Source organism: Phyllostomus hastatus, unplaced genomic scaffold (assembly GCF_019186645.2).
Source record: "Phyllostomus hastatus isolate PE091 unplaced genomic scaffold, TTU_PhHast_1.1 phas_scaffold_78, whole genome shotgun sequence".
Lineage (NCBI taxonomy): Eukaryota > Metazoa > Chordata > Mammalia > Chiroptera > Phyllostomidae > Phyllostomus > Phyllostomus hastatus.
Genome location: NW_025334041.1, coordinates 35,510,496 through 35,533,793, shown reverse-complemented (window position 1 = coordinate 35,533,793; position 23,298 = coordinate 35,510,496). Strand labels below are relative to the sequence as shown.

General features: G+C 37.9%; 1 protein-coding gene across 1 annotated transcript in view; it reads right to left on the bottom strand.

The window, feature by feature from the left end:
• Nucleotides 1-23,298, bottom strand: part of ELAPOR2 (endosome-lysosome associated apoptosis and autophagy regulator family member 2) — a 183,760-nt gene that overhangs the window by 3,883 nt on the left and 156,579 nt on the right. Inside the window, exons 19-21 of the mRNA XM_045828926.1 lie at nucleotides 16,723-16,849; nucleotides 11,717-11,895; nucleotides 10,574-10,739 (exon numbers count right to left, since the gene is read on the bottom strand). Coding sequence (XP_045684882.1) covers nucleotides 10,574-10,739; nucleotides 11,717-11,895; nucleotides 16,723-16,849 — 472 coding nt within the window. The remainder of the gene's footprint in view (nucleotides 1-10,573; nucleotides 10,740-11,716; nucleotides 11,896-16,722; nucleotides 16,850-23,298) is intronic.

The following is a 23,298-nucleotide window of genomic DNA, read 5'->3' as shown; positions in this document are numbered from 1 at the left end:
GATGAAGAGAACTAGAATTATTTTTAAAACAAAGGAGATAGGAGGCAGACCAGCCCTAGGTGCAACTGGATGTGTTCTAAAGTAGAGAAGTAAAATGAGAAAGCAGCAGGAAGTTGACACTGAGTATCTGTCAGGAATAAGAAAGTTGCTTTTGTGTTTTCTCTCATTTGAGCTGAGAATTCCAAGACTTCAGTCAAGCTTTGAGGCTACAGAGACAGGATTATAGAAAAAAATCACAGCGTGAACACCAGCATACCGCCTGTCCCAGCCTTTGCTGTGATGACAAATCCCTGGGAATGCAAAGTGCAAATCTCGGCACTCTGACTCACTGGCTCTGTGAGACTTGCCCGAAGTCTCGTGTTTACCAGACTTAATTTTTTTTTTTTGGAATAACCATTGATAATTCAAATATTTACTAAGCGCCCACCATGTTATGTAGGAACAGGGTAGACTTTAGGGACATGAAATGTCTGCCCTCAAGGAGCTCAAAAGACATTACAGAAAAGAGCCTTGGGGTATCTCTGTGAACTAGAAAGGAAATCTGAGGTTTTTGTGGCCTTTCCTTGAGAAGATTTGATTCACATGTCCTCAGGGGTGGGGAGCTAGAGACCTGCTGACTATTTTCAACATAATATTTAAAGTAATCATTGAAAACCCTTTATAAAATCAGGTTAGCTTCACAGGGGCTTTAGTTGCCATGCTTCTGTGTTTACAGGGGATTTTGCTCCTATCACTGATGTGGTGGGACATATGCATGTGTGTGTAGTTAGTTAGCACTGCTAGTTGACCGGGACTTCCTGGTGGCAGGAATTGTATCTCACTTATTTTTAATTCCTAAAACATGACCCAATGCCTAGCATGTGGTAGACTGTCAATGAATGGTTATGACAATGTATATGACAATGTATGAAACACCACTTGTAGAAGGAAAAACAATGGATTGGAACTCAGAAGATGTGGTTTCTAATTGCTATCTAACTCCTTCAGACAAATAAGTGAACCTCTCTAGGTCTCAGTTTGCTCATGAATTAAATAAAGATGCCATACAAAACATATTTTTAAGTGCTAAATTCAAGAGTCTACTCAAAATTCAACTTCTCCCAATGGCTCCCCTTTACCTTATCACTACATACCTTACTGTCCTCCATGTTCCAGGAGGCCCAGTCAGTGCTCTCACTGTACTGGAGGTGTGTGTGTGTGTGTGTGTGTGTGTGTGTGTGTGTGTGTGTGTGTGGTGTGATATGTTCTCCACAATAAACTAGGTCATCTCTGAGCTAAGAAACTGTGTCTAATTTGACACACCACAAAGACCTAGTGGAGTGTCTTCACACAATGTCCCATAAATGACTGTGGCATAAACAAATAAAAGGGAAAAAATTTTAATTTTAATTGCTAAGAAAAGTCAAGAAAAGCAAATCTATAAATAAAACCTCACAAGTCCAATACACTGGTAGGAAAACACCAATTAAGGCATGGCCTTTAGAACATGAATAAGGAAGGATACATAAGATAAAGCAAAATTTATATGACACAGAAGTTAAGACAATTAGAAACACTTTGCTCATGGAACTATGCATGCTATCAAAAGGAACAAAGATGAAGAGAACTAGAAGTATTTTTAAAACAAAGGAAAGAGGAGGCAGACCAGCCCTAGGTGCAACTGGATGTGTTCTAAAGTAGAGAAGTAAAATTGCAAAATGAGTAACATGAGAAAGCAAAAATTTTTAAATGGGACACACACTAAGACTTGTGCAATGATATTCATTACATATTTATTCATAACTAAACACTGGAAAGAGCATAAGTCTCCATCAATAGGAGAACAGATAAATTTTGGCAAATTCATAAAATAGAATTCCACTCCAGAAGAGACAGGAATCTACTACACATGAACACAAGGTGGGTGAAACTCAGAAACATTTTTCTGAGTGAAAGAAAACCTACACAGAAAACAACACTGTGTAATTACAATGATATGCAGTATAAAACAGGTGAAACAAATGTATAGTTTAAAAACAACATTACAGTAGTTCCCTTGGGGGGATGAGGATGGGGACTGACTGCATGCAAAGGTCGTGAGTTTATTTTCAACGGTGAAGCTAATGTTCTATATCTTAATAGGATTTGCAATTGCACAGGTATATGTATTTCTCAAAATTCATCAAATCATGTACTTGTGATGCATGTATTTCACTCTAGGAAAACATTTTACCTTAAAAATAAAGATATTTAATTCTCTCATCAATTATATGTATACTAAAGTGCTTAGGGGTAAAATGTATTAAAGTCAGTAACTTACTGTGAAATGCATAAAAAGATGTGTTCAAAAGTAGATAGAGGAATGGTGATATTAGAAATATATAATAAGGCAAATATAGTAAAATTTAGGTGGTAAGTATATGGCTATACCACTGTGTAATTTTTCCTCTTTTCCACAATATTTACATTTTTCATTAAAATGATTTTAAATTATTATATCAACTGAAATCACTATTCAAAACAAAATATGGTACAATATACTGAACCTTCTGAAAGAGAAAAACTTTATCCTACATCTTGTTTCCTGTGATTTTCTCTAAGAACCCTTTCAAGTTTTCAATTCTCTAGCTTTAAATAACAGAGGAGGTACTGCCACATGAGGAAACACTTAAAAGTTTATGTGATACTTAGTCCACACTCTCCCCTAAATAGTTCCCACTTATTCTTTTAGATTCAGTTTAGATGTACTGAATCTAAAAGTCACTTTCTCTTAAAAGTCTTGCCTGGCACCTGAATGCTCCTGTCAGTCTAAGACAGTGCCCTTGCAAATAGGAAACCATGAGATCAGACCAGGCGAGAAGTCTAAGTAAACTGGTGATGGGAGGTAATCCTTAATGGGTCTTCTGTTTCTGCCTGTGTTGTGAGGAAGGCACTGACTGTCCTTTTTCCTAGATAATCGTCTCAAAGATGTTTATAGAACAAAAAGCCTTGGATGGTACAGATAATGTCTTCTACCAGAACAAAGGAAAAGTTTGCTTACAGTCCTAAAAGTTAAATATAGGATCTCCCCCTGTGAAGCAAATGGCAGACATGCTTACTGCCTCTTATAAAAGATTAGGTTCCCCAAGCTAAGGGCCCCTCTTCTATCCCGTAACCCACTGTGTGTATAAGAATCAAAGCAAACAAAGCCATTTGGTTACTGCTATTGCTCTGAGTAATAACTATATTTTGTCTCTGAGGACCCAGGAAACCCACACCTTCAAAAGTGTCCATGAAACTAGGACATGTTCATCTGCTGGCCATTAGTAAGTAGAATGGAACTTCATAACTTTCACAGTTCTTCACTGTTTTGCAGATGAGGATGGGAAATTGACAGAGAGGTGTCTTTCTGGAAGAGGGAGGATGACAGCCCCACACACTGGTTACCAGGATTTGAGGAAAGTCCATGAGAATTGGTAGCAAACATATTGACCAAAATGTATGCTCAACGAGGTAATAAAGCGGTCCTCTATTGCTTGGAAATGAAGAAGAACTGGAAGGTGGTTGTCGACTGAGTATGGAAAGCAGGTTTAAAGAACTCACAGTTCAGCTGCCTAAATTGTGACCTGGATGTTGTTAATTCTCCTGTGGGCTGGGGGACTTCCTCACCAAGCAGGCCATCACCTTCAAGTGTGCCCCACGGTAACCAGTAATACTCAAACCTGATAGGAAAAGAAGGTCTCACCCCCTCTTTGTCAATAGTTACAGAGACAAGCACCTATAATGAGCACTAAAACAAAAATGAAGTCCACTTATGGGTAGAAGTGAGGTGAAATTTTAGAATTTTTGGCTGCTTCTCTTTGGAGGTTATTATGGCAGGACTCATAGGTAAGAATGACAACAACTAGGCTATGTCAAGGCTCAACACCTCTTGTAATCTATCGCACCAACTTTGGATCCATTCAAAGATGACCATGAAAAGTTTCAGAAAAAATAAGAAATAAAATAAAAGGCCTCAGAGATTTTATAGTGGGTCCTGACTGCAATAGCAGAGATTTGGCTTTCTCTGGGAAATTTCACTGAGACTAACTCCCACAGGAAAACTTAATGTGGCGATGGCTAGTATTTGACCCCATACTGCCTCAGACTGGGTTTACAAGGTGGAAGGTCACTGGAGAATGAGAAACTGACCCAAGGGAATCTTGATAGATTAGTAGGATCAGCCCTGCCCTGGAAATTTCCCCTGGTCTTTATTTTAAAACCGGGCATTAACTGAGATGTTATGACATTGAACAAGAAATAAGGTAGATTCCTTAAAAAAAAAAAAAGACTACAATATGCGAGTCAAGCCTAAATCAACAAAAAGACATGCAAATTCAACAAATGGGGTTTAAGTAAGGTTTGCAGTGGGGAAGGGAAGATAATGTGACCTAGTGCGAGGGGTTCTGCATGCCCATTCAAGATACTGTTGTTGCTGCTTCTATATCTGAATATATAGGAATTGGTGATATATGTTTGTACTTCCTCATCTCATAAAAGCCAGAAGAGAGTCCCTTGATGAAGAGCAACCACATGTACAGAAGAGCTAGTACAGGGGTTCTAATTCCTCTGCCATTTGCAACAAATGTGTGACTCAGGATTATAGTCATTCCATGAGGTGGACAAATACCACTTGTGATGCCCCAAATTGTCACTATATAAATGATGTTTTTTTGGTGTCAAGTCAAAAGCCTGTCTCAACAGTTTTGCCTGTGTTATCAGACTTCTGCCAGCAGAGATGGCTGGTCAACCCCCACAAAATCCAGGGACCTGCTAACTAACTTTCTTGAGACTGTGTGGGCAGATCCACAGTCCTAAATCTAGCTAACAGTCAAAGAAAAGTAAACAGCGCTTCACTGGGCGATTTGCAACTGGACACAGTATGGCTTCACCTGAGTATTCTACTTGCTCTTTTTTATCAGCTAACCCACAGAGTGATATCTTTTGAGTTGGGCCCAAACTAACGGGCTATGTTAAGAGCTATCCAGCAAGTGGAGTCATGCCCTCTATGGCCTCATAACTCTAGTGACCACTTTGTGATGCAATTCACTATGATTAATGAGTTTTCCCATTAGAGACTTTGGCAACAGGAAGCAGCCTTCACCCAGAGGTATCCTTTGGGGTTTTAGACTTGTCACCTCTTTGACATGGCTACTCTTTAAAAAAAATTGCTACTAGCTTATTAATGAGCTCCTGTCAAAACTGAATGCCATTTTCATGCATACCTTGTGACTCTATAGCCTGACAGTCCCATTCATGGTGAGTCAACAGGTCAGAAGGGCACAATAAGCTTCACTTGTCGAATCTAAGTGGTATATTGAGTAATACAGCTGGTCTGGCCCCTGCAGCATCTCAGCCTCACACAAAGATATGGCAGCATACCCCCTGGAGGAAACTTTAACCCCTATCTCACCGATCCAAACAAAGTCACTAGCTCCATGGAGCCCTGAATTTATTGATGTTCTACTGTATGTCTGGGCCTGGTTCACAGATGGTTTGGTTGAACTGAAACACAGTGGTGCCCACTGGCTGTTGCAGCTATCCAATCTCAGTACAGGTACACACAATTGAAAACCTACACAATTACTCAGCTCCACAGGCAGAACCCAAAGCCATTCTCATAGCTATGGTTAATATATATCTTGATAAGACTTGTTATACTTTTACTGACTTAAGCTATTATAAGTCAATAAACTGTTTGGTCTGACATTTGGGAAACTATAGACCAGCATATTAGTCACCCTTCTTTCAGAGAATAAACCCTGGAAGCAAATCTTAGGTGCTGATCAAATCACCTGGGTTGCTCATGTGGATGGCCATCCTTGAAAATACCAAACATAATTAAGCACCTGATAGAAACCGCACCAAACGGCCTGCACCAGACGGCCTGCCACTAATGCTGCATGGATCCATCATCCTCCCAACACAATGATGAACTTGCCGTCACAGACTGAGCACAAAGTACTCCATTTTTCCAATGCAGAGGTTACCAGACTTGGGATTCATGTCAAAAGTTGACTAGTTTTTCTTGGTGAATGGATTACATCAGACATTGGTCCACCTCTTGGGGTTATAGGGGTGCCTCACCACTAATGACAAATCTGCTTAACGTTTGTGGCTTTCTAGACCACTTAAAGTGTGACAGTGGTGTCCTTTTATGGCAAAAGCTACCCAGTAGTGGGCTAAGAGAAGGAGTATTTGGTGGACCTTCCACAGTTCTGACCATTCAAACGTGTGCAGTGCTACTGAGCATTGGAATGGCCTCCTCAAAAACTGACTCAAAAAAGATTTCTGACTCCATCTCCCCCATCTCTTCCTAGTCCACACATCTTAGTAATAAGGTAGTTTGGTCACTAAACATAGCTGTTCCCAGAAAGGGATCATCTCCTCTTGGCCACTCCATGGAAAAGAGAACTGGGGGAAAGATGCTGACTGATTCTATATGAGGTTATATACATTATACAAAAATCCAGGGTTCTGCTCTGACCACACTTGGGCATGATGTGTTCTTATTTACCCCAACAGCAAACCCCAGGATTCATCTGGTGGTAGCCACTCCAGAAAGGAGCCTAGAAGATTCAAATATAACTCTGGTTTAGCCACTGTATTATCTTGTTGTTCTGTCAGGATCCTAGATCAAAAGGATAATGACCAGTTGATTGAATGCACTGTTCATCAAGTCCCCTGTGCCCATGCAAAGATGGGAGACACACTGGGTATCCTTAAGTTTTTAAAAGTACCCTTGTCCCTTTTTCACCTAAATGTTCTAGAACATAGGTCTAGGTGCCAGTAGGGGATGGGTAAAAATAAGGTAAAGTTTTAGCTACTGAAATGGGACAAATTGATTTTGTGGCAGAAGGAGAACAACAATGCAGTCAGATAATGAGGTACCTGGGGAGGGGGTACCTTAGACCCTAAGAGGTATGAGGATGTAGAGATATCAGTGATCATTTTTTTTTCAGAGGCACCTTCTCATGAAGCCAAATGTCCTAATTTTTTCTCTCTTGAACTGTTGTAAGTGCCTTAAACTTAATGGACTACTGGGTCTACCATACCCACCAGATGCTCTACAACAATCTGATTGTCATTCTCCTTAAACTTACTACGAAGTCTATCAGAAACAGCAGGGGATGGTCCCAACCCAAGTGCCATCATTCAGTCATTCCATGAGGTGGACCAATACCAACCAGTTTGTGACACGGACAAACAGGAAAAGTCAGACCAACTACACTCAGGCAGCATCCCCAAAGATGAGGAAGAGACACGTTATTTAAGGTGAATTAGGAACCATGAAGCAACAAGGCTGCAGGCGCTGTTAACCTGTATTGCCTAACTATGTAGGTACTACTTGGTGTCCCCAACAATTGTAAATAATACTTTCTTTCCAGATGCACCATGTCTTGCTTCCCTCCTAAAAACAAGGTGGCTTGCACTTGCACCCTAGGAGTGGTCATATTTCAACTATTTATGGAAACATCCCCAATAGATCATATTGCTCTTAGACAAAAACAAGGATCTTCCCCAAATGAGACTCTTCCCAAAATGAGAGTCTTCATTACTTGTTATGTGTGCTCAACCTATGGGCAGTTAATTCAGTTAGAAAAGGAGGTACAAAATTTGTCTCTGACTTTAGCTAAAGTCATGAATGACACCACTTCAGACTTTTCGGGCATTCAGGTTAATATCAACTCATTGTCCACACATTGTTGTGGACAAAATATTTGTCCTACATTTCCTCCTTGAGCACTAAGACAGTCTGTGCAACTACTAAAATCTCACCTGGATTGTCTTGTTAAATTATCATCACCCTAGATAAAAAGGATAAGGACCACCTGTTTGACTGCACTGCTCACCAAGTTCCCCTTCTGTGGTCCAAGCTGACCAAAGTGGGAAATATACTGGTCTCTGTAAATTTTTGAAAATTCCTTTCACCCTTTTACTCCTGGGGCTTATGGAGTCAAGATCTCAGTGCCAGTGAAAAGGTCACAGGCTGAGTGGAAATGCCAATACTGGGACTGAAAGAAAAAGCCCCTTAGCTTTCTAAGGTAAACCCTGGTGGTTTATGGGCTTTGTGCAGGTAGTTGGGTCTGCATCCCTGGGGTTATGATTGAGCTTAGTAATTCAAGCTGATCTCATCTTGCTGGTTGGTGTCCTGTTAGTAGTAGCTTTACTTAAGTGCTGTATGAAGCAAATTGACCAGATTTGATTCCAGCCTCAGTCAGTTAGATTAATCACACTACTCAGGGGGTACTATACTAATGGAAATATTCACCAGAAGCCAATATGGTGTAGAAGCGAAATTTAAATATTGTTGGGAAACAATTCTCCATGATTCTCTTGCACTTCTGAACATCTTATGAGTAAAACACTGATTTCCCTTTGACTAGGCAATCTTTTCAGGGATCTTTGTATAGAAAGCAGCCTTGGAAGATAAGGTACTGTCTCCTTTCAGAGCAAAGCAAGCCTGCCCTTTGCTCTGAAGCTTGCTTACAGTTTTGGAAATAGTGTCTCCCTCTGAAGCAATGAACAGGTGCACTATCTATCCAGTACAATAATGATAATATTGTATCTCCCTTTGAAACAGAGGGAAGGGATGTGCACTGCCCATCTTAAAAGATCCGAGTTCCCAAAGCTTAGGGTTCCTTTCCTGTACTGCATGCCACTTATTCCTGTGCGCAGGAGTCATCGGTTCCTGTTCACATAGCTCTGGGGCAGAGGGGCTTTGGGAACTGGTGTAAATGCTGATATTCTAGTTGGTGCTCCTGCTGTGAGTGCTCAAGCTGTCCTTTGCCCCTGTCTAGGAAGCTCATGTCTTATAAAGTGTCCATGAAACTGTGGCAGGTTCACTTGTTGGCTTAAAAGTAGAGTGAAATGTCAGTTCTTGACAAGCACTGTGTGTTCATTATTCCATAGCAACAGTGTCCTTCCTAAACCACCATATTAAGGAAAGAATAACCATTAGAAAGTGAAGATGGCTTATTCATTTTATTTTTAAATGATCCTCTATATTTATATGTTTTTTTTCACTTAACACTTTTTTAATTTTATTTTAATCATTGTTCAAGTACAGTTTTCTCTCTTTTACTCCCATTCCATCCCACCCACCCAACCCTCCTCACCTCCCTCCCATTACCACCCTCCCCCTAGCTTTTGTCCATGTGTCCTTTAAATTTGTTCCTGTAAACCCTTCCTATTCTCCCCTGAAATTCCCTCTTCTCTCCCCTCTGGTCACTGTCAGTCTGTCCCCTATTTCTGTGTTTTTGGTTATATTTTGCTTGTTTCTTTGTTTTGTTGTTTAGGTTCCTGTTAAAGGTGAGATCATATGGTATTTGTCTTTCATTTCCTGGCTTGATTTGCTTAGCATAATGCTTTCCATCCATGCTGTTGAAAAGGGTAGGAGCTTCTTCTTTCTTTCTGCTGCATATATATATTTATATGTTTAAGATGAGTACAAGGAACTGCTTACGAAAATACTTTCAATAGATGTCATCTTTTGCCACTTATCCTTTCTTCGGAAAATCATTTCAAATGTAATTTTGTTCTTCTGTTTGATTCTATTTTTAATCCTAGTAGATAAACTGATAATTCCTCCTATTTCAAGTCAGTGATGAAGAATATCAATAAAGTGTGTTTACAAATAATATGTAAGACTTCATGTTATCTGTTTGAATACAGTAATCATTTCAAAGCCAACAAATGTGATGGCATCTGAGAAGGTACATTTAATACCTCAACAGTTCGCATAGCTTTTATTTTCTCTGCATGAGGCAATCTCATTACAAAATTTTTAAAAAGCATTAATGAACATGAAATTGTTTAATTAAAATTTTTCTTTTTACATATTATGATACATTATCTTTGTAAAAATTCAAACCTGACAAAAATGTATTACTTTAGCCCTGAATAGTGTGGCTCAGTTGGTTGGGCATCATCCTGCAAAGCGAAAGGTCGCCATTTTAATTGCCGGTCAGGGCACATGCCTGGGTTGAGGGTTTGCTCCCCTGTCAGGGCACATGCAAGAGGCAACCAAGCGATGTGATGTTTCTCTCCCTCTCTTTCTCTCTCTCCCCACCCCTCTCTAAAAGTGAATAAATAAAATCTTTTTTAAAAATGTATTACTTCAAAGACTAAAGATATCTACTAGTTCAAAACTGCCAAAGAGCAGCAACTGTTAGTGGTTTGCTATGCAAATACTAACACAAATGAATATTTAATAGAAGTGTGACAGTCTATGTATTGTTTTCACTTGGTCTTGGACCTACTGACACAGATATTTCTATCTTTAATAGCTGCAGAGTCACACAGTATTCCATTACTTTAATGTACAGAAGTGTTTTATCTAACTCCATACTGAAGGTGTTTAAGATTATCTCTGCTTGGTTAGCCAACAAGAACAATGCTGCTGTGAATCATCTGGTATTTACATCTTTATGAACATCTAAGAGTATTTTCATTGGATGAATGCTGATGGTGACATTGACATGCTGAAGGACAGGGCTTGCACAATACTGTATTAAGTTAATAGGGCCCTAATTTATAAGTACACAGTAATACCAGGTTAAAATTCTGCTCTCACCTTTGTTGCCAAGGATTTGAGTTTTCCCAATAGTGACTGCTTATTGGAATATACAACTTCTTCTTCATTATCTTCTCCTTCCATAATAGCACAACTGTCCGCAGCTGGGAGTTCACATTCTTTTGAGTTAGTTGTCATTACTAATTTCGAATATTTGTACTCCAGTCTAAGCAGTAGCAAACAGATAGATAAAGTGGAGGTTTAATATAAAATAATACTTATTTTAGGTGGTCATATACCGCTCATTGAGCTGTTTTGTAGCATAGTTGCTCTACTGACAAATTTTACTCACCTCCAGCTATCACACTATATGATCTTCATCTACCAATGACAAACAAATCTTTTCCAGGATTTCAGTGAATCTGTTAACTCTATCACTATTTTACTTGACTAAATTGTCCACTTATGAACTTTTGAAAAACAAAGAGAAACCTTGAGGTCTAAATGCATGTTCCTAATTTATAAATATTTGGAAGCTAACTCATTATGCAGTGTTCCAAAGCTTAGGTCATAAGGCTACGAATACCAGATAGGCAATTGCTGTGGCCCTTACTGTTTCTAGCCCTCGTTCCTTTCTATTCAATAACCCCAGATATTCCAATTACCCTGAGATATCATCATGTGGAACTCTCACAGAAACACCTAAATCATTTTAAATGAGTCAAATAATGTAATGTATCAATATAAAATCAGGAGTTAGACTCAATATTCAACTCCAGGTTCTTGGAGCCCTTGAGCAAATAAAGGTGATACTCCCTCATACAATTAGTCTGTTTCTTTGTAAATATCTGCCCACATGAAACTAACAAAGAAAAGTTGGGGCAAGAATACATCATGTCATGACAAGAAAAGTAGACGCAGAGAATATCTGCCTTCCAACCGCAGACCTACGTCACCTGGACCTCCATTTTCATTTTGTATTTAATGAGTCTAATTAAATAACCTCTAATCGTCTATGATCTCTAAATCATCAGAATAACAATTACTTCCATTTGCTTTCTTAAAGGGCTTTCCTATAACTCCTTCTCTAGGAGAAACTTCTTTTGTCTCCAACAGAAACTATCAGATATAATGATTAAGTCTAAAACATTCACAAAAGAGACTCTTCAGCTTTTATATGGTCACTCCAGTGAGGTTACTTACTTCTGATTCTTTTTCCAGAAATAGCAAGTTAGAGCCACCAGCAGAACAGCTGTGAAAGCTCCCACACCTGCTCCCACTTTCAGCCAAAAGTCAACTGTTTCACAGGTTGACAACTTTTTCTCAGGCAAAGAAATTCCTTTAATGCACCATTTTGGTTCATTCCATACATATAAGGTTTCCTTAAAAAAAACACACACACAGACAGATGACATGAGAAATAAGATTCAGAAGGGGATGGGTTTTGCTAGCCCTTTATTCATAGTAGGCAAAGAGAATAACTCAGCATTCATGTAGGAGAAGCTCCAGAGATGTAGCAGATATACAGAAGATGTAAGACAGATGCAGAAGAGAGTGAATGAGGAAAAGATGAATTAAAATGCAACAAAATCAAATAAAACCATGGATTGTCAGATCAGAAGGCTTGCTACATGCTGAGGAAGCTGAATAAAAATGATTCCATCTGGATATATCATTTGGGCTATTTTCTTCACATTCCTGATGATCTCTGACTTCTGACCCATGTTTTTAAATGAAAGTTTAGTTATTTAGTATGAGTATAATTGGAATGTTTTCACCTACCCATCATGTAGGTTCATTTCCCTTACAGCCTCACCCCTGAGCAGAAGAGCAGTAGATACAGTATGAGAGGCAGGCTGCAGTGACTGGTGGAGGGGGAAGTACACAGACTGCATCCCTCTTCCGCATGCCAAAATAACCACCCACACGAGGTGCTTGCTCTCAACCTCCAAAAGTAGATGACTCAATTATTTAGAGCAATGTTTTTCAAACTGCAAGTTGCAACTAACTAGTGAATAATGAAATCAATATATTGGGTCTCAAACAGCAATTTTCTTAAATAAATAGGTAAAATAAAACAGATTAGAACTAAAAATCAGAGTACAGTGCATAGTTCCTAATATATTTCAACATATGCAGTTACTAGTAGCCATCTGCATGATGATTATATACTGTGACATTAAATCTTATGGGGCATTAAATTATTTGCTCATGGTGTCTCATTAAATTTTCTGGTGTATGATGGCACTTATCAACACCCTAACACAAGGATAACACCAGAATGTTTAATTTGATTTTATATTCACACACAATTTTTTGCAGTCACTCATAAAATGACTGATGTGCAGAAGAATTATTATTTACTTTGAGAAAAAGTTTCAACCAAATTCTGGATAAGAACTTTCAGAATGTATTTTTTAAAAGTACATTAAGCGCTGGCCAGGTGGCTCAGTTGTTTGGAGTGACACTAAAAGGCTGTGTCCCATACACCAAAAGGCTGTGGATCTGCTTTGTGTTCAGGGCACATACCTAGGTTGTGGGTGCAGTCCCCAGTCAGGATGCATATAGGAGGCAACCAATCGATGTGTCTCTCTCACATCAATGTTTCTCTCTCTCTCTCTCTCTCTCTCTCTCTCTCTCTCTCTCTCTCTCTCTCTCTCTCTCTCTCTCTCTCTCTGTCTCTCTCCTCTCCCTCCCCCCCTCTTTCCTTCCCCTACTTACTTTCTCTCTAAAATCAATAAATTTATTGGGTGAGGATTAAAAAAAGGACATTAAAATTAAGAATATTTTCAGTGCATGATAAATGTAACATTGTCATTAAACTTAGTGTGAATGAATTATTTTTAAAATGGGTCACAGTTTTATAAAAAAGAGGAAGTGAGAAATGAAGAGGCATATTCAAGCTGACTGCTGCGTCTCTAAGTGTAAATAATGACAATTAACACAAAAATTTAATCCTAGTCAGCAAATGTTGACTTCATCTGAAGTACATTCCAACAAGAAAACAGACTGTAGAAGAGTTTATACAGTTTTATTAAACATCCAACAGTGAAAATAGTAAGCTCTAATGTCTAATGGTTTTATTTTTTAAAAAGCACTAAAACTTTAAAATTAAAAAGGTACTTGTAAACCTAGTATACTTAACTTTTTAATACACTCCTCAAATTGTCAGACCAACAAAAAAATCCAGCTATTGGTAAAATTTCTTAGTCATCTATAACTTAGTCCTTTTATACATTTCTTAGTCACTCTATTAATTAGGAAGTCTTATCCCTTCATTAAGTCACATGTCATGGGCAAATAAGAAAATGGCTGACAATGCAGCTGAAAAATATATTCTTCCAGCATGTAGGGAGATTTTGTGAACAGGGTGAGATTAATTTGATGCTAAATTTAAAAACATTCCCTTTAATGATCACACAGTTATCTCTTCAAATCTTGACTACTATCTGACATCTAGAAGTAATACTTAATACATCCTTAGGACCTAGTATAGATTTTGGAAATCTAATTTGATAAGAAAACTTTTATTACACGTTATGTAACTCTTTAAGCTTATATCAGCTATATGTGAAGGACTATGGTGTGTGATTTTAACTTTATATACACCTGGATTTGATGTATTTACAGAATTGGGGAAGTGGCATACAAAATGAAAAATTACAAAGCAGCATGGAGCAAGAACTAGGGCAGAAATACTGTGGAATTATTTAAAGCTTAAAAGATACCCATAGCATATATTTTGCAATCACTGTGTTGTTTTTTTCTACCAGAACACTTCAGCATCCAAAGAAATCCACCGTTGACCATGGACATAATGCAAAACAAAGTGAAAGCTGCCCTTTGTATTATATAAAGATCATGGAAGAGCAGAGTTTCTGAAACATTCTATTCAGAGGTTGGAGGTAAACATACCCACTCACTGGATCACACCCATCTGTTTATTGTTGCAATGGAATACACTAAGCAAGATACATGGGCTTACAAATGGCATTTCATATTTTTCCAGCTGAAGCTTAATCTCATTTGGCAGATACTTTCAAAATTGGCATCTAAATATGACAAAAGAGTGTATGTAACTGATTTTGGTATCTCTCAAATTAAGTTGGAAATAAGGGGGGTAATCGTATATTTCAACATGTCACATACATCAAAGTGTTCCAAAAAATATTATTCATAAGGTCAAAACAATATTTAAAAAAGAATCACCTTACAACTATCTGATTCTAAAATTTTTATAATACATGAACAGAACTTTTTCAATGAAGACAGTTTGAATGAGATGAAATTAGAGAAATTGATGCCGCCTCATTGTCCTAAACCTCAAATTATTACCTTACAGAATAGAAATGTTAGATATTAAAGAATAGTTCAGTAAAAGGTAGTTTAGCTTTTCAAAACTCTTAAACTTGGTAGACAAAGAAGAGAATGCATCTTAGTTTTTCATTTACTCTAGTAAGTTTATCATAATTTTAGAAAAAAGGTAAAGATGAATTTCCACTGTGAAGCATTAAAAGTATATCATTATTATTATGAGGATGTAAAAAAACCACCATTTTTGTGAACTTGGACTTTTTACCCTTGTCCTCCTTAAAATGTCAGAAGAAACTGGCTCAGCAGTCATCAGATGTGTGAGCAACACCGTCGTGAGTGCTTTACACTGGAATGAGCTGTCTACAGGTAAGCACACTTGCCAAATTAAATAAAAAAATTTCTGGTTTTTGTTTTAGTGTTGTATATCTGGGGACTTCCCCATTTTTATGAAGTTATTAAAACATTTTATATTAATGTTATGCTTATACTTTATCATTAAATATAAACAGAAGTATTGTTCCATGAAACAATCTTATTTTTAGGCATGTCTGAGTTTGTTCATGTGAACTAGCTGGGTTTGATGGGCAATGTTATTTCTTACTACAGGATCACTAGCATTAAAGTTTGAAAAACAGCAATTTAGAGAATTGTTCTCTATGGGGTTTTTTTTTTTCCCCTAGAGGTGAACACTACTTCTTCCAAATATGCTTGAATGCATGGGATTGGGTGGGGGCATTCTGACTTCTCACTCTTCTGCCCTCCAACCTGCCCATTACAGAAGCCTGGGAAAGACTTTCCCAGACAGGATGCCTTCCCTCTGCTCTCCTTTTGCCATGAGCACTGCAGCGTGCTCCCCACTGCATGCTGACCTGAAGCTCAGTCCTGCCCCGTCTACCTTCTGGCTCTCAGAAAACTCATTGGAACCTCTGATCCGCTACTGCCTACTCTCCAATAGGGTTCCACACTGGTATTGATTTATTCTCATATGTGCTTCTTGACTGTCATTTCAGCGGAATGTGGAGAGGGTGAGGTGGTAAATAAGTGGTCTAAAGGAAGAAAAGTTTGTTTTTCATATGTGATGACTGAAGGCTGGTGCAGTAAAGTAGGCTACTAGTAGAAGTGCAAACTGATAGAACCAAAGCAACTTAGTAATAAGTATCAAGAGCCTTTAAAATGTCCATCTCTTAGAATCCAGTTCATCTCTTTATAGTAATGAATTCTAAGGAAATAATCAAATTTCCAACATGAATGTTCATTACAGAGTTATGAATGAAAACAAAAAGATTGTTTTCAATTTTTCTCAACTGTCTTAACAACAGGAGAATTATTAAATCCCAAATTATATATATATATATATGAACATTTGTCAATAACTAAAAACCATGTCTTTCAAAAAAAGTTTAAATGACAAAGGAAATATAAAAAGTGAACAAAAATATATTTGAACCCAAATTTTATTTTAAAAAGCAGATAAGCAAACAGGACTGAAGAGAAAATGTAGAATAAGATCTTGATTATACATATGTATGCTTTACTCTTAGAGACACTTCTTGTGGCGAGTCAGTTATCTGTCCCCACCTTAATTATACCCATAACTGCATTACATAATCATATCTTGGTTTATAATATCATTTCTTTATGATCCAGGTAGATACCCACAGCCTACAACTCCCTTGCCACAATTCCTTTTCCCAATCTCAGTGTACATATTCAGCTATTTCAGCATATGGGAGTTTAGCTACCAAATTTGATTTTAAACGCATATTAATGTTACATTGAGTGAACTATAAGCTTTAGCCCTGCTCTCGAATCCGAGTTTCTATGATGTAAGCAATATCAAACTGATAATCACATCTGCAGTGACACAGTTCTGCTTAGGTAGGCTGGCTCCTTACCTGCAACCCTCTCTTACAGGCTCCCTCAATCTCATGAAAATCATGCTCCGTGCACAGAGGGCAAGCTTCAGTGCTCTCCCACAGGAAGTAGAACGTACAACCATCACAGGTGCCTGCTGGACACTTGCTGAAGTGAAAAGTGAAAAACAACAAAAATGACAGCTTTCATAACACATTCAACAAATCCAATCAATCCTTGTGTGTGTGCATACCAAGACACAATGTGTGGATACTAAGGAAATATACAAAAAATAATAATCTTAAGAAGACAAAACCACAATGACACACCACTTTGCACCTATTAGGATGGTTATAAACAAAAAAAAAAAAACAGGAAATAGCAAGTGTTACAAGGATGAGGGGAAGCTGGAACCCTTACATACTGCTGATGGGAATGTAAAATGGGGAAGGTGCTTTGGAAGAATCTGGTAGTTTCTCAATTAAACAGGAAGTTACCATATGATCTAGAAATTCTACTTCTAAGTAAATACACAAGAGAAATGAAAATGTGTTCACACAAAAAAATATCTGTACATGAGTGTTCAGAGAAGCATTATTCAGAACAGCCAAAATGTGGAAGCAACGGAAACATCCATCAACATTAAGATGGGGTGAATGGATAAACAAAATGTGGTATATCCATACAATGTAATATTACTCGGCCATAAAAAAGAATACATTACTGTTATATGCCCCAACTTGAATAAACCTCAAAAATATTACACTAAATGAAAGAAGTCAATCAAAAATTCCATATTTTATGTGATGTGATGTCACTTCTCCTAAAATCCATAAGAGGGAAATCTATAAACAGAAAGTTAGTTGGTGGTTGCTTAGAGCTGGGGTGGGGCTGCGGTACAGGGAGATGATGGACAAAGTCCACAAGTTTTCTTTCTGAGGAAATGAAAAGTTCTAAAAATGACTATGGTGATGTTTGCACATATCAAAATATAAAGTAACCATTAAATTAGATGCTTTAAATTAGTGAATTGTAATGGTATGTGAATTACCATTCTATAAAACTGTTTTTTAAAAATCTTAAAGGAGAGACAGGCACAGAAAATAACAAAAAATGCTCTGGGCAGGTTTCTTGGTGAAAGTGATGCCCAAACCAAATCTAAAATATTCTAGAATAGCAGGAATTAGCCAGCCTAGGAGGGAAGAAGGCAAGGGAATTCCTTCCAAAGGAATGAAAGGGTAGATGAAGTGGGAGGAAATTACAAGTGATTTATTGCAGCTGGAGCTTCAAGAGCAAGGCCAGGAGTGAGCAGTCGGTACCCAGGTAGGCACAGGGTGGTAATAGGAGGTTGCAATTTCTGTTTAAGGGAATGTGCATAGACAAGGTGCTTTAGGGAACAGAATGATACACCAAACTACAGTCTGTAGAAGGTGCAAAACGACATGAAAACAGAATTGTCTAAAGTGAGAAAACAAACAAAACCACCATCAGAGCAACACACAGCTCAGTGATGCAAATGTTTTGCAATCCTGGGTTTCCTCGGCCTGACAGTGACTTCCATCAAGATGTGGTTCCACTGATCACTGAGTGATGCTGGATGAAGTTCAGACACAGGTGCAACCACCAGGCAGGGACTGAATGGAGATTTTTTGAAACTGCTTTCTGGTGGGGGTGCCCTATTATTGTCCCTACTATTGTCAACTTGCCACTCTCATTTTAGGAGCAGATAAACACAACATGGCCCAAAAATTAACCTGCTGCTACTGTGTACAGAATTCTTACTGAATGAAATAAGAAGGTATTTGGACAATTTCTACTGGGAATGACTGTTTTGTTAATGAATTCAGTGAAACTAGGAAAATATTGTTCTCTTAATTTGTCTACTACACTTCCCTTAATTCAAGTCACATATATACAAGGCATTGCCCTGCAAACCTCCTTCAGGCCTTAGCTGGGGCCAAGCACAGGTGTCTGGAAACACTGAATAGCAAAAAAATAGACAGGGAGAATGCAAACAATACCCCTTTTTAAGGCTTCAAATGTCAAAGCTATAATTTTCATTTTAAAAAGGTAAAATTTCATACTCTTAGTTAACTAAATATATTATGTTACTCTAAAATATGAACACAAAAAGTTCTATTTACCTAAAAATTGACTGCATTTTTACATAACCACCTTTCCAAAGTGTCTGTGTGCTACAGACTAAGTGAACATGGGGGAAACGGAAGTAAAAGTCAAGTTCTTTATAACATGCGGCAGAAACAGAAGCCCACTATTGTCAGAGTTAAGAACAATGGTGAACAGTGATTCTTTGGAAAAATGGCTGAATTCTGAATTCCTCTGTTTGTAAAAGCAGAGTAATAAATATATTCAGACTAATAAACAAAAAAAATTTAACCGTAAATGCAATAGATAAAAACAATGTCAATTTTAAAAAATTACTCCTAATGTCTACCCTCCAGATCAGTAAAAGCCAGCCAAAATTGGGGGAAAAATGGGTAAATAATTAGGAAAATCCTTCAAGAATACAATTATTATTTTCTTAACAATGACTTGCAACTCTAAAAATAATTATACTTTTCTGATCATTTAGCAAATATTATCCAATATGCTTTCCTGCACAAATCTCTCCTCCCCAAATTGTTTTCCATTTTTTTCTGTCCAACACAGAGAAGTTTTAAAGGGATGAGGGTATTGTTTATCTTGGGGAAATTAAAGAGTAAGCCTGCTAAAGTTTGAGAAAAAGGAACCCAAATAAAAAAAGAAAATTAATCAAAATTGCAAAAAGCTCTGGAGAGAAGGCTTAGGTTGCAATTCTAACTGGACTTTCAACTGATGGTGTGTTTTTCATAAGTAACTCAATGCCCTCACCTTCTCGTTTTTGTCATTTGTCAAAAGCAGAATGTGCACTTTCATGGGGTGATTATAAAGAATAAAATGAGAAAACAACTTCGGAAAGTTTAAAGCACTGCAAAATATAAAACGCTATTACCCATGCACATCACTTTCTAAAGAACTGGTAGAGAGCTACAGGAACTGAAAAGAAAATCAAGACATTGATGTCATTTATAAGCTGCCATGAGGTGTCAAAATACTACGATGATTCATTGCATTTCCTTGGTAGACTTCACTTTTGAAAAGAAACTCTCAGGTTAAAAGCAGTTTAATTTAGAATTGATTCTTTAATTCTTTTAACCCAATGAATCATTTAAAATGTAGAATATTTAAATTTGACTCCGTTATAAATATAAGTTTCATAGTTTGATTCAGGCTTTCCCTATGAAATGAGGGTATATAAAGCAGTAACAATTTTGACAGTGCTTGTACATAAAATGAAAATAGAAAAAAGATGCAAGAGAAAAAAAATATTTTCTCCTACTAAGAGAAGAACAAAAAAGTGAGTACTAAATCAATAAATGCTTTATTGCCAAATATGTAAAACACTTTTCTGTTGGATGACCTGAATCTCTACTATCTTCACCGCCTGCCCCCATCTCTTTAGAAGCATCACTCGCTGTGCTGCCTTTACAACTGTTGGTCCACATGATCATCAGAGAAACCAGAGAGTAAAGGTTGAGAGACAGGACAAAGTCACAGATGGCTGGGGCGTGCAAGGCCAGAGCCCTACAGGATGACTGGGTGTGCTGTGAATTTCAGGCAGAGAGACCATTTTAGATGGAAAGGACAACCACCTGAACCTGGTTGTTTTGGTTTTATTGATAAGTGAGAAGGAGGCTCCCCAGTTTATTTTGCTTTTGGGATTGCCTTACCAAGCAGGGCAGCACTGGCAACATGTAAGAATTCGGATTAATCTGTTTTTTTAAGAAGTGGTGTCTTGAACTCTAAAATATAATGCATTGCCTAGGGGCACAACTGGCCTGAGTTATGAGTTATTAGTGTCCTCTTTTAAAAGAATCATTTTACTTAAAGCAGACTCTACTTGGTTCATATTAAAAATTTGTGGAGAAAAATTTTGTTTTCTTTGGAACTACTATGACTTAATACTCAACCTATCATTAATTGTTGGGATAGTTGGCTTATTTCACTTAGCCAATGTTCTACAGGTCCATCCATGCTGTCATAAAGGGTAAAATTTTCTTCTTTTTTATGGCTGAGTAGTATTCCATTGTGTAAATAAGTACCACATGATTTTACTCATATGTCGAATCTAATGAACAAACTGAACTAATAAGCAAAATAGAGACAGACTCATAGAGAGCAGGCTGACAGCTCTGTGGAGGGGGTGGAGGTGTGAGGATCAAGCAAAAAAGGAAAAGGACTCGTGGACATGGACAACAGGATGGGGACTGCAGTGTTGGGGCATGGGTAGAGATGGTAAAGAGTATAAGGGGGATAAATGGTAATAGAAAAAATACAATAAAAATAAGCTATTTTTAGAAAGTAAAAAAATAAATTGTTGGGTAGTTGACAAAGCAGTGTAAAATTGTTTTGCCTAAGCTCTGTTCAAAATCCGAAGTTAAAACAAATCCATCTACACTGTCAGTACATTTCTGATCCTCCCAGAGTTAGTCTCAGGATACTGGGGGGAAAGGCCACAGCCTTGCGCGCCTAGAACATTTCTCCTTTGGTGGTAGGGCACGACTGTTGCTGAGCTTCTTCCGTGTGGGGTTTTGGTAGGTTTCATGAGGGTCCCAGTCTTGGGGGTCTAAAGACTGACATTCTCTGGGATGGGTGATGTTCTCTGACCTGCTGCTAGTGACTCTCTCAGCTCTGGCATCTCAAGAAGGCCAGCCTTTCTCTGCTGACGATGCCCTGTCATTAGCAGAAACCCCTCTCCTGCAGGGTGCATACAAGGCACTTGCATCTTGCTCCAATTTTGTTCTCCCTAACACTGAAGAGCATAAATCACTTTTGACTGGGCTTGAACATAAAGTATTTTGATCCACAGCTCTTAGATCCAGGGATCTAAAATTCTACCAGTCTCCTGTAAAAACCTCCCTTTCAAAAGACTACCTAGGGTTAATAACCAAAAGTCAGCACCTGATTGAGACCTGGACCAACTACAGTAATGGGCACTCCCTAGTTCTTTTTATCTATTGACTCTGTATCTTCTGCAGTGACATAAATACCTGGCAAAACTTCAGCAACTTTATTTCAAAGTTGATCTTAAAATTTTATGACTGTTCTGTGATATTTTTATATCATGTCTTAAGATTACTCATTAGTGTCTGAATTGTATAATTTTATTAATTCTGTATTAGTTTCCCCAGTTCTTGATCAGAGCAAGTTTTTACTGCTTTCCCTTATGTGCATAATGCCTTTATATGTCTTCTTACTTTTTAAAGTTATAAGACAATATTTGGTTTTAATCTTTGCAGTTCTATTGCCTTCTTTTTAAGTTAACTTATACAGATTTAGATATCTATTACTTGTCCATAAATAGTACAGAGGAAAAAGAAAACAAGGAATTGCCCTGGCAGGTATGTCTCAGTTGGTTGGTGTGTCCTCCCATAAGCCAAAAGGTCATGAGTTCAATTCCTGGTCAGGGCACATACCTAGGTTGCAGGTTTGGTCTCCAGTCAGGACACACATATTTCTCTCCCTCTCTCTTTCTCCCTTCCTTCCCTCCTCTCTCAAATCAATAAGCATGTCCTTGGATGAGGATTGAGAAAAAAGAAAAAGAAAACAAGGAACTCATTTAACCAATAATTACCCTCTTGCTCTTACCAACTTAAAATGGACAGACTTTGGGCTTTCACAGTTCTTCCCCAAAGACCAAAGATGCTAGTATAGTCTGTTAGACTATACTAGCATCCAATAAGTCTAACAGACATAAATCAGAGCCTGCACAATAAACCCTGGCACACGGAACCACTGAACACCACCAGGACTGTGAAACATCCCGTTTCTGACAGACAATATTCTCAGAGGCTACACTTATAATGAAGATGAATCTGGAATTTGAAGGAGGTTTTGGCAAAATGATTTTAGACTGATTTATAAACTACCCAAGCAATTAAATATCTTTGTAAGTTTTGAGAGATTGGGGATGCTCATTTTTCCTCTCCCTCAAAACATTAATAAAGAGGACTGTATTTGAGGAAAGATGACTCATGAAAAGAAGGCACCAGTGATATGCAGATCAGTTGAGTTATCCCAGATAAATGTGATATTTGCCTCTGCTTAGCACATTTCCTTTCAAATCTCTGCCTGAGAAGAACTGGAGGAAAAAAATAAACAAAAAGATCAAAACATGATGGCATGAAAAGAACAACAGACTCAGTCAGAAAATCATCCCATCTTGTCTGTGCCACTAGATGGCTAGACAGCGTGGGCGTCTTGTGTGTTTCCTACTGTGTCTAGTAAACGGGTTTGACGTAAGGATCTCTGATGTGCTGTGACATCTCTATTATCAAAGTAAAACTGGTTCCCTCTGTCTGTTTCGTAATAAGCCTTTTTTATAACCTTTTCACTAAAAGACATTTCTCATTTTTGAAAGAGCACTTTGGACACAATGCTTAGGTCTAATTACTCCGAATGAAAGGAGAACCTTCGATTCCTCTAACCACCTACGATCATGATTAGAGGTTTGAAAAGCCTTTTCGGCAGAAGCTGGAGAGGGATGCATTTAGGGACATTAGAGCTCTATTGTGTTA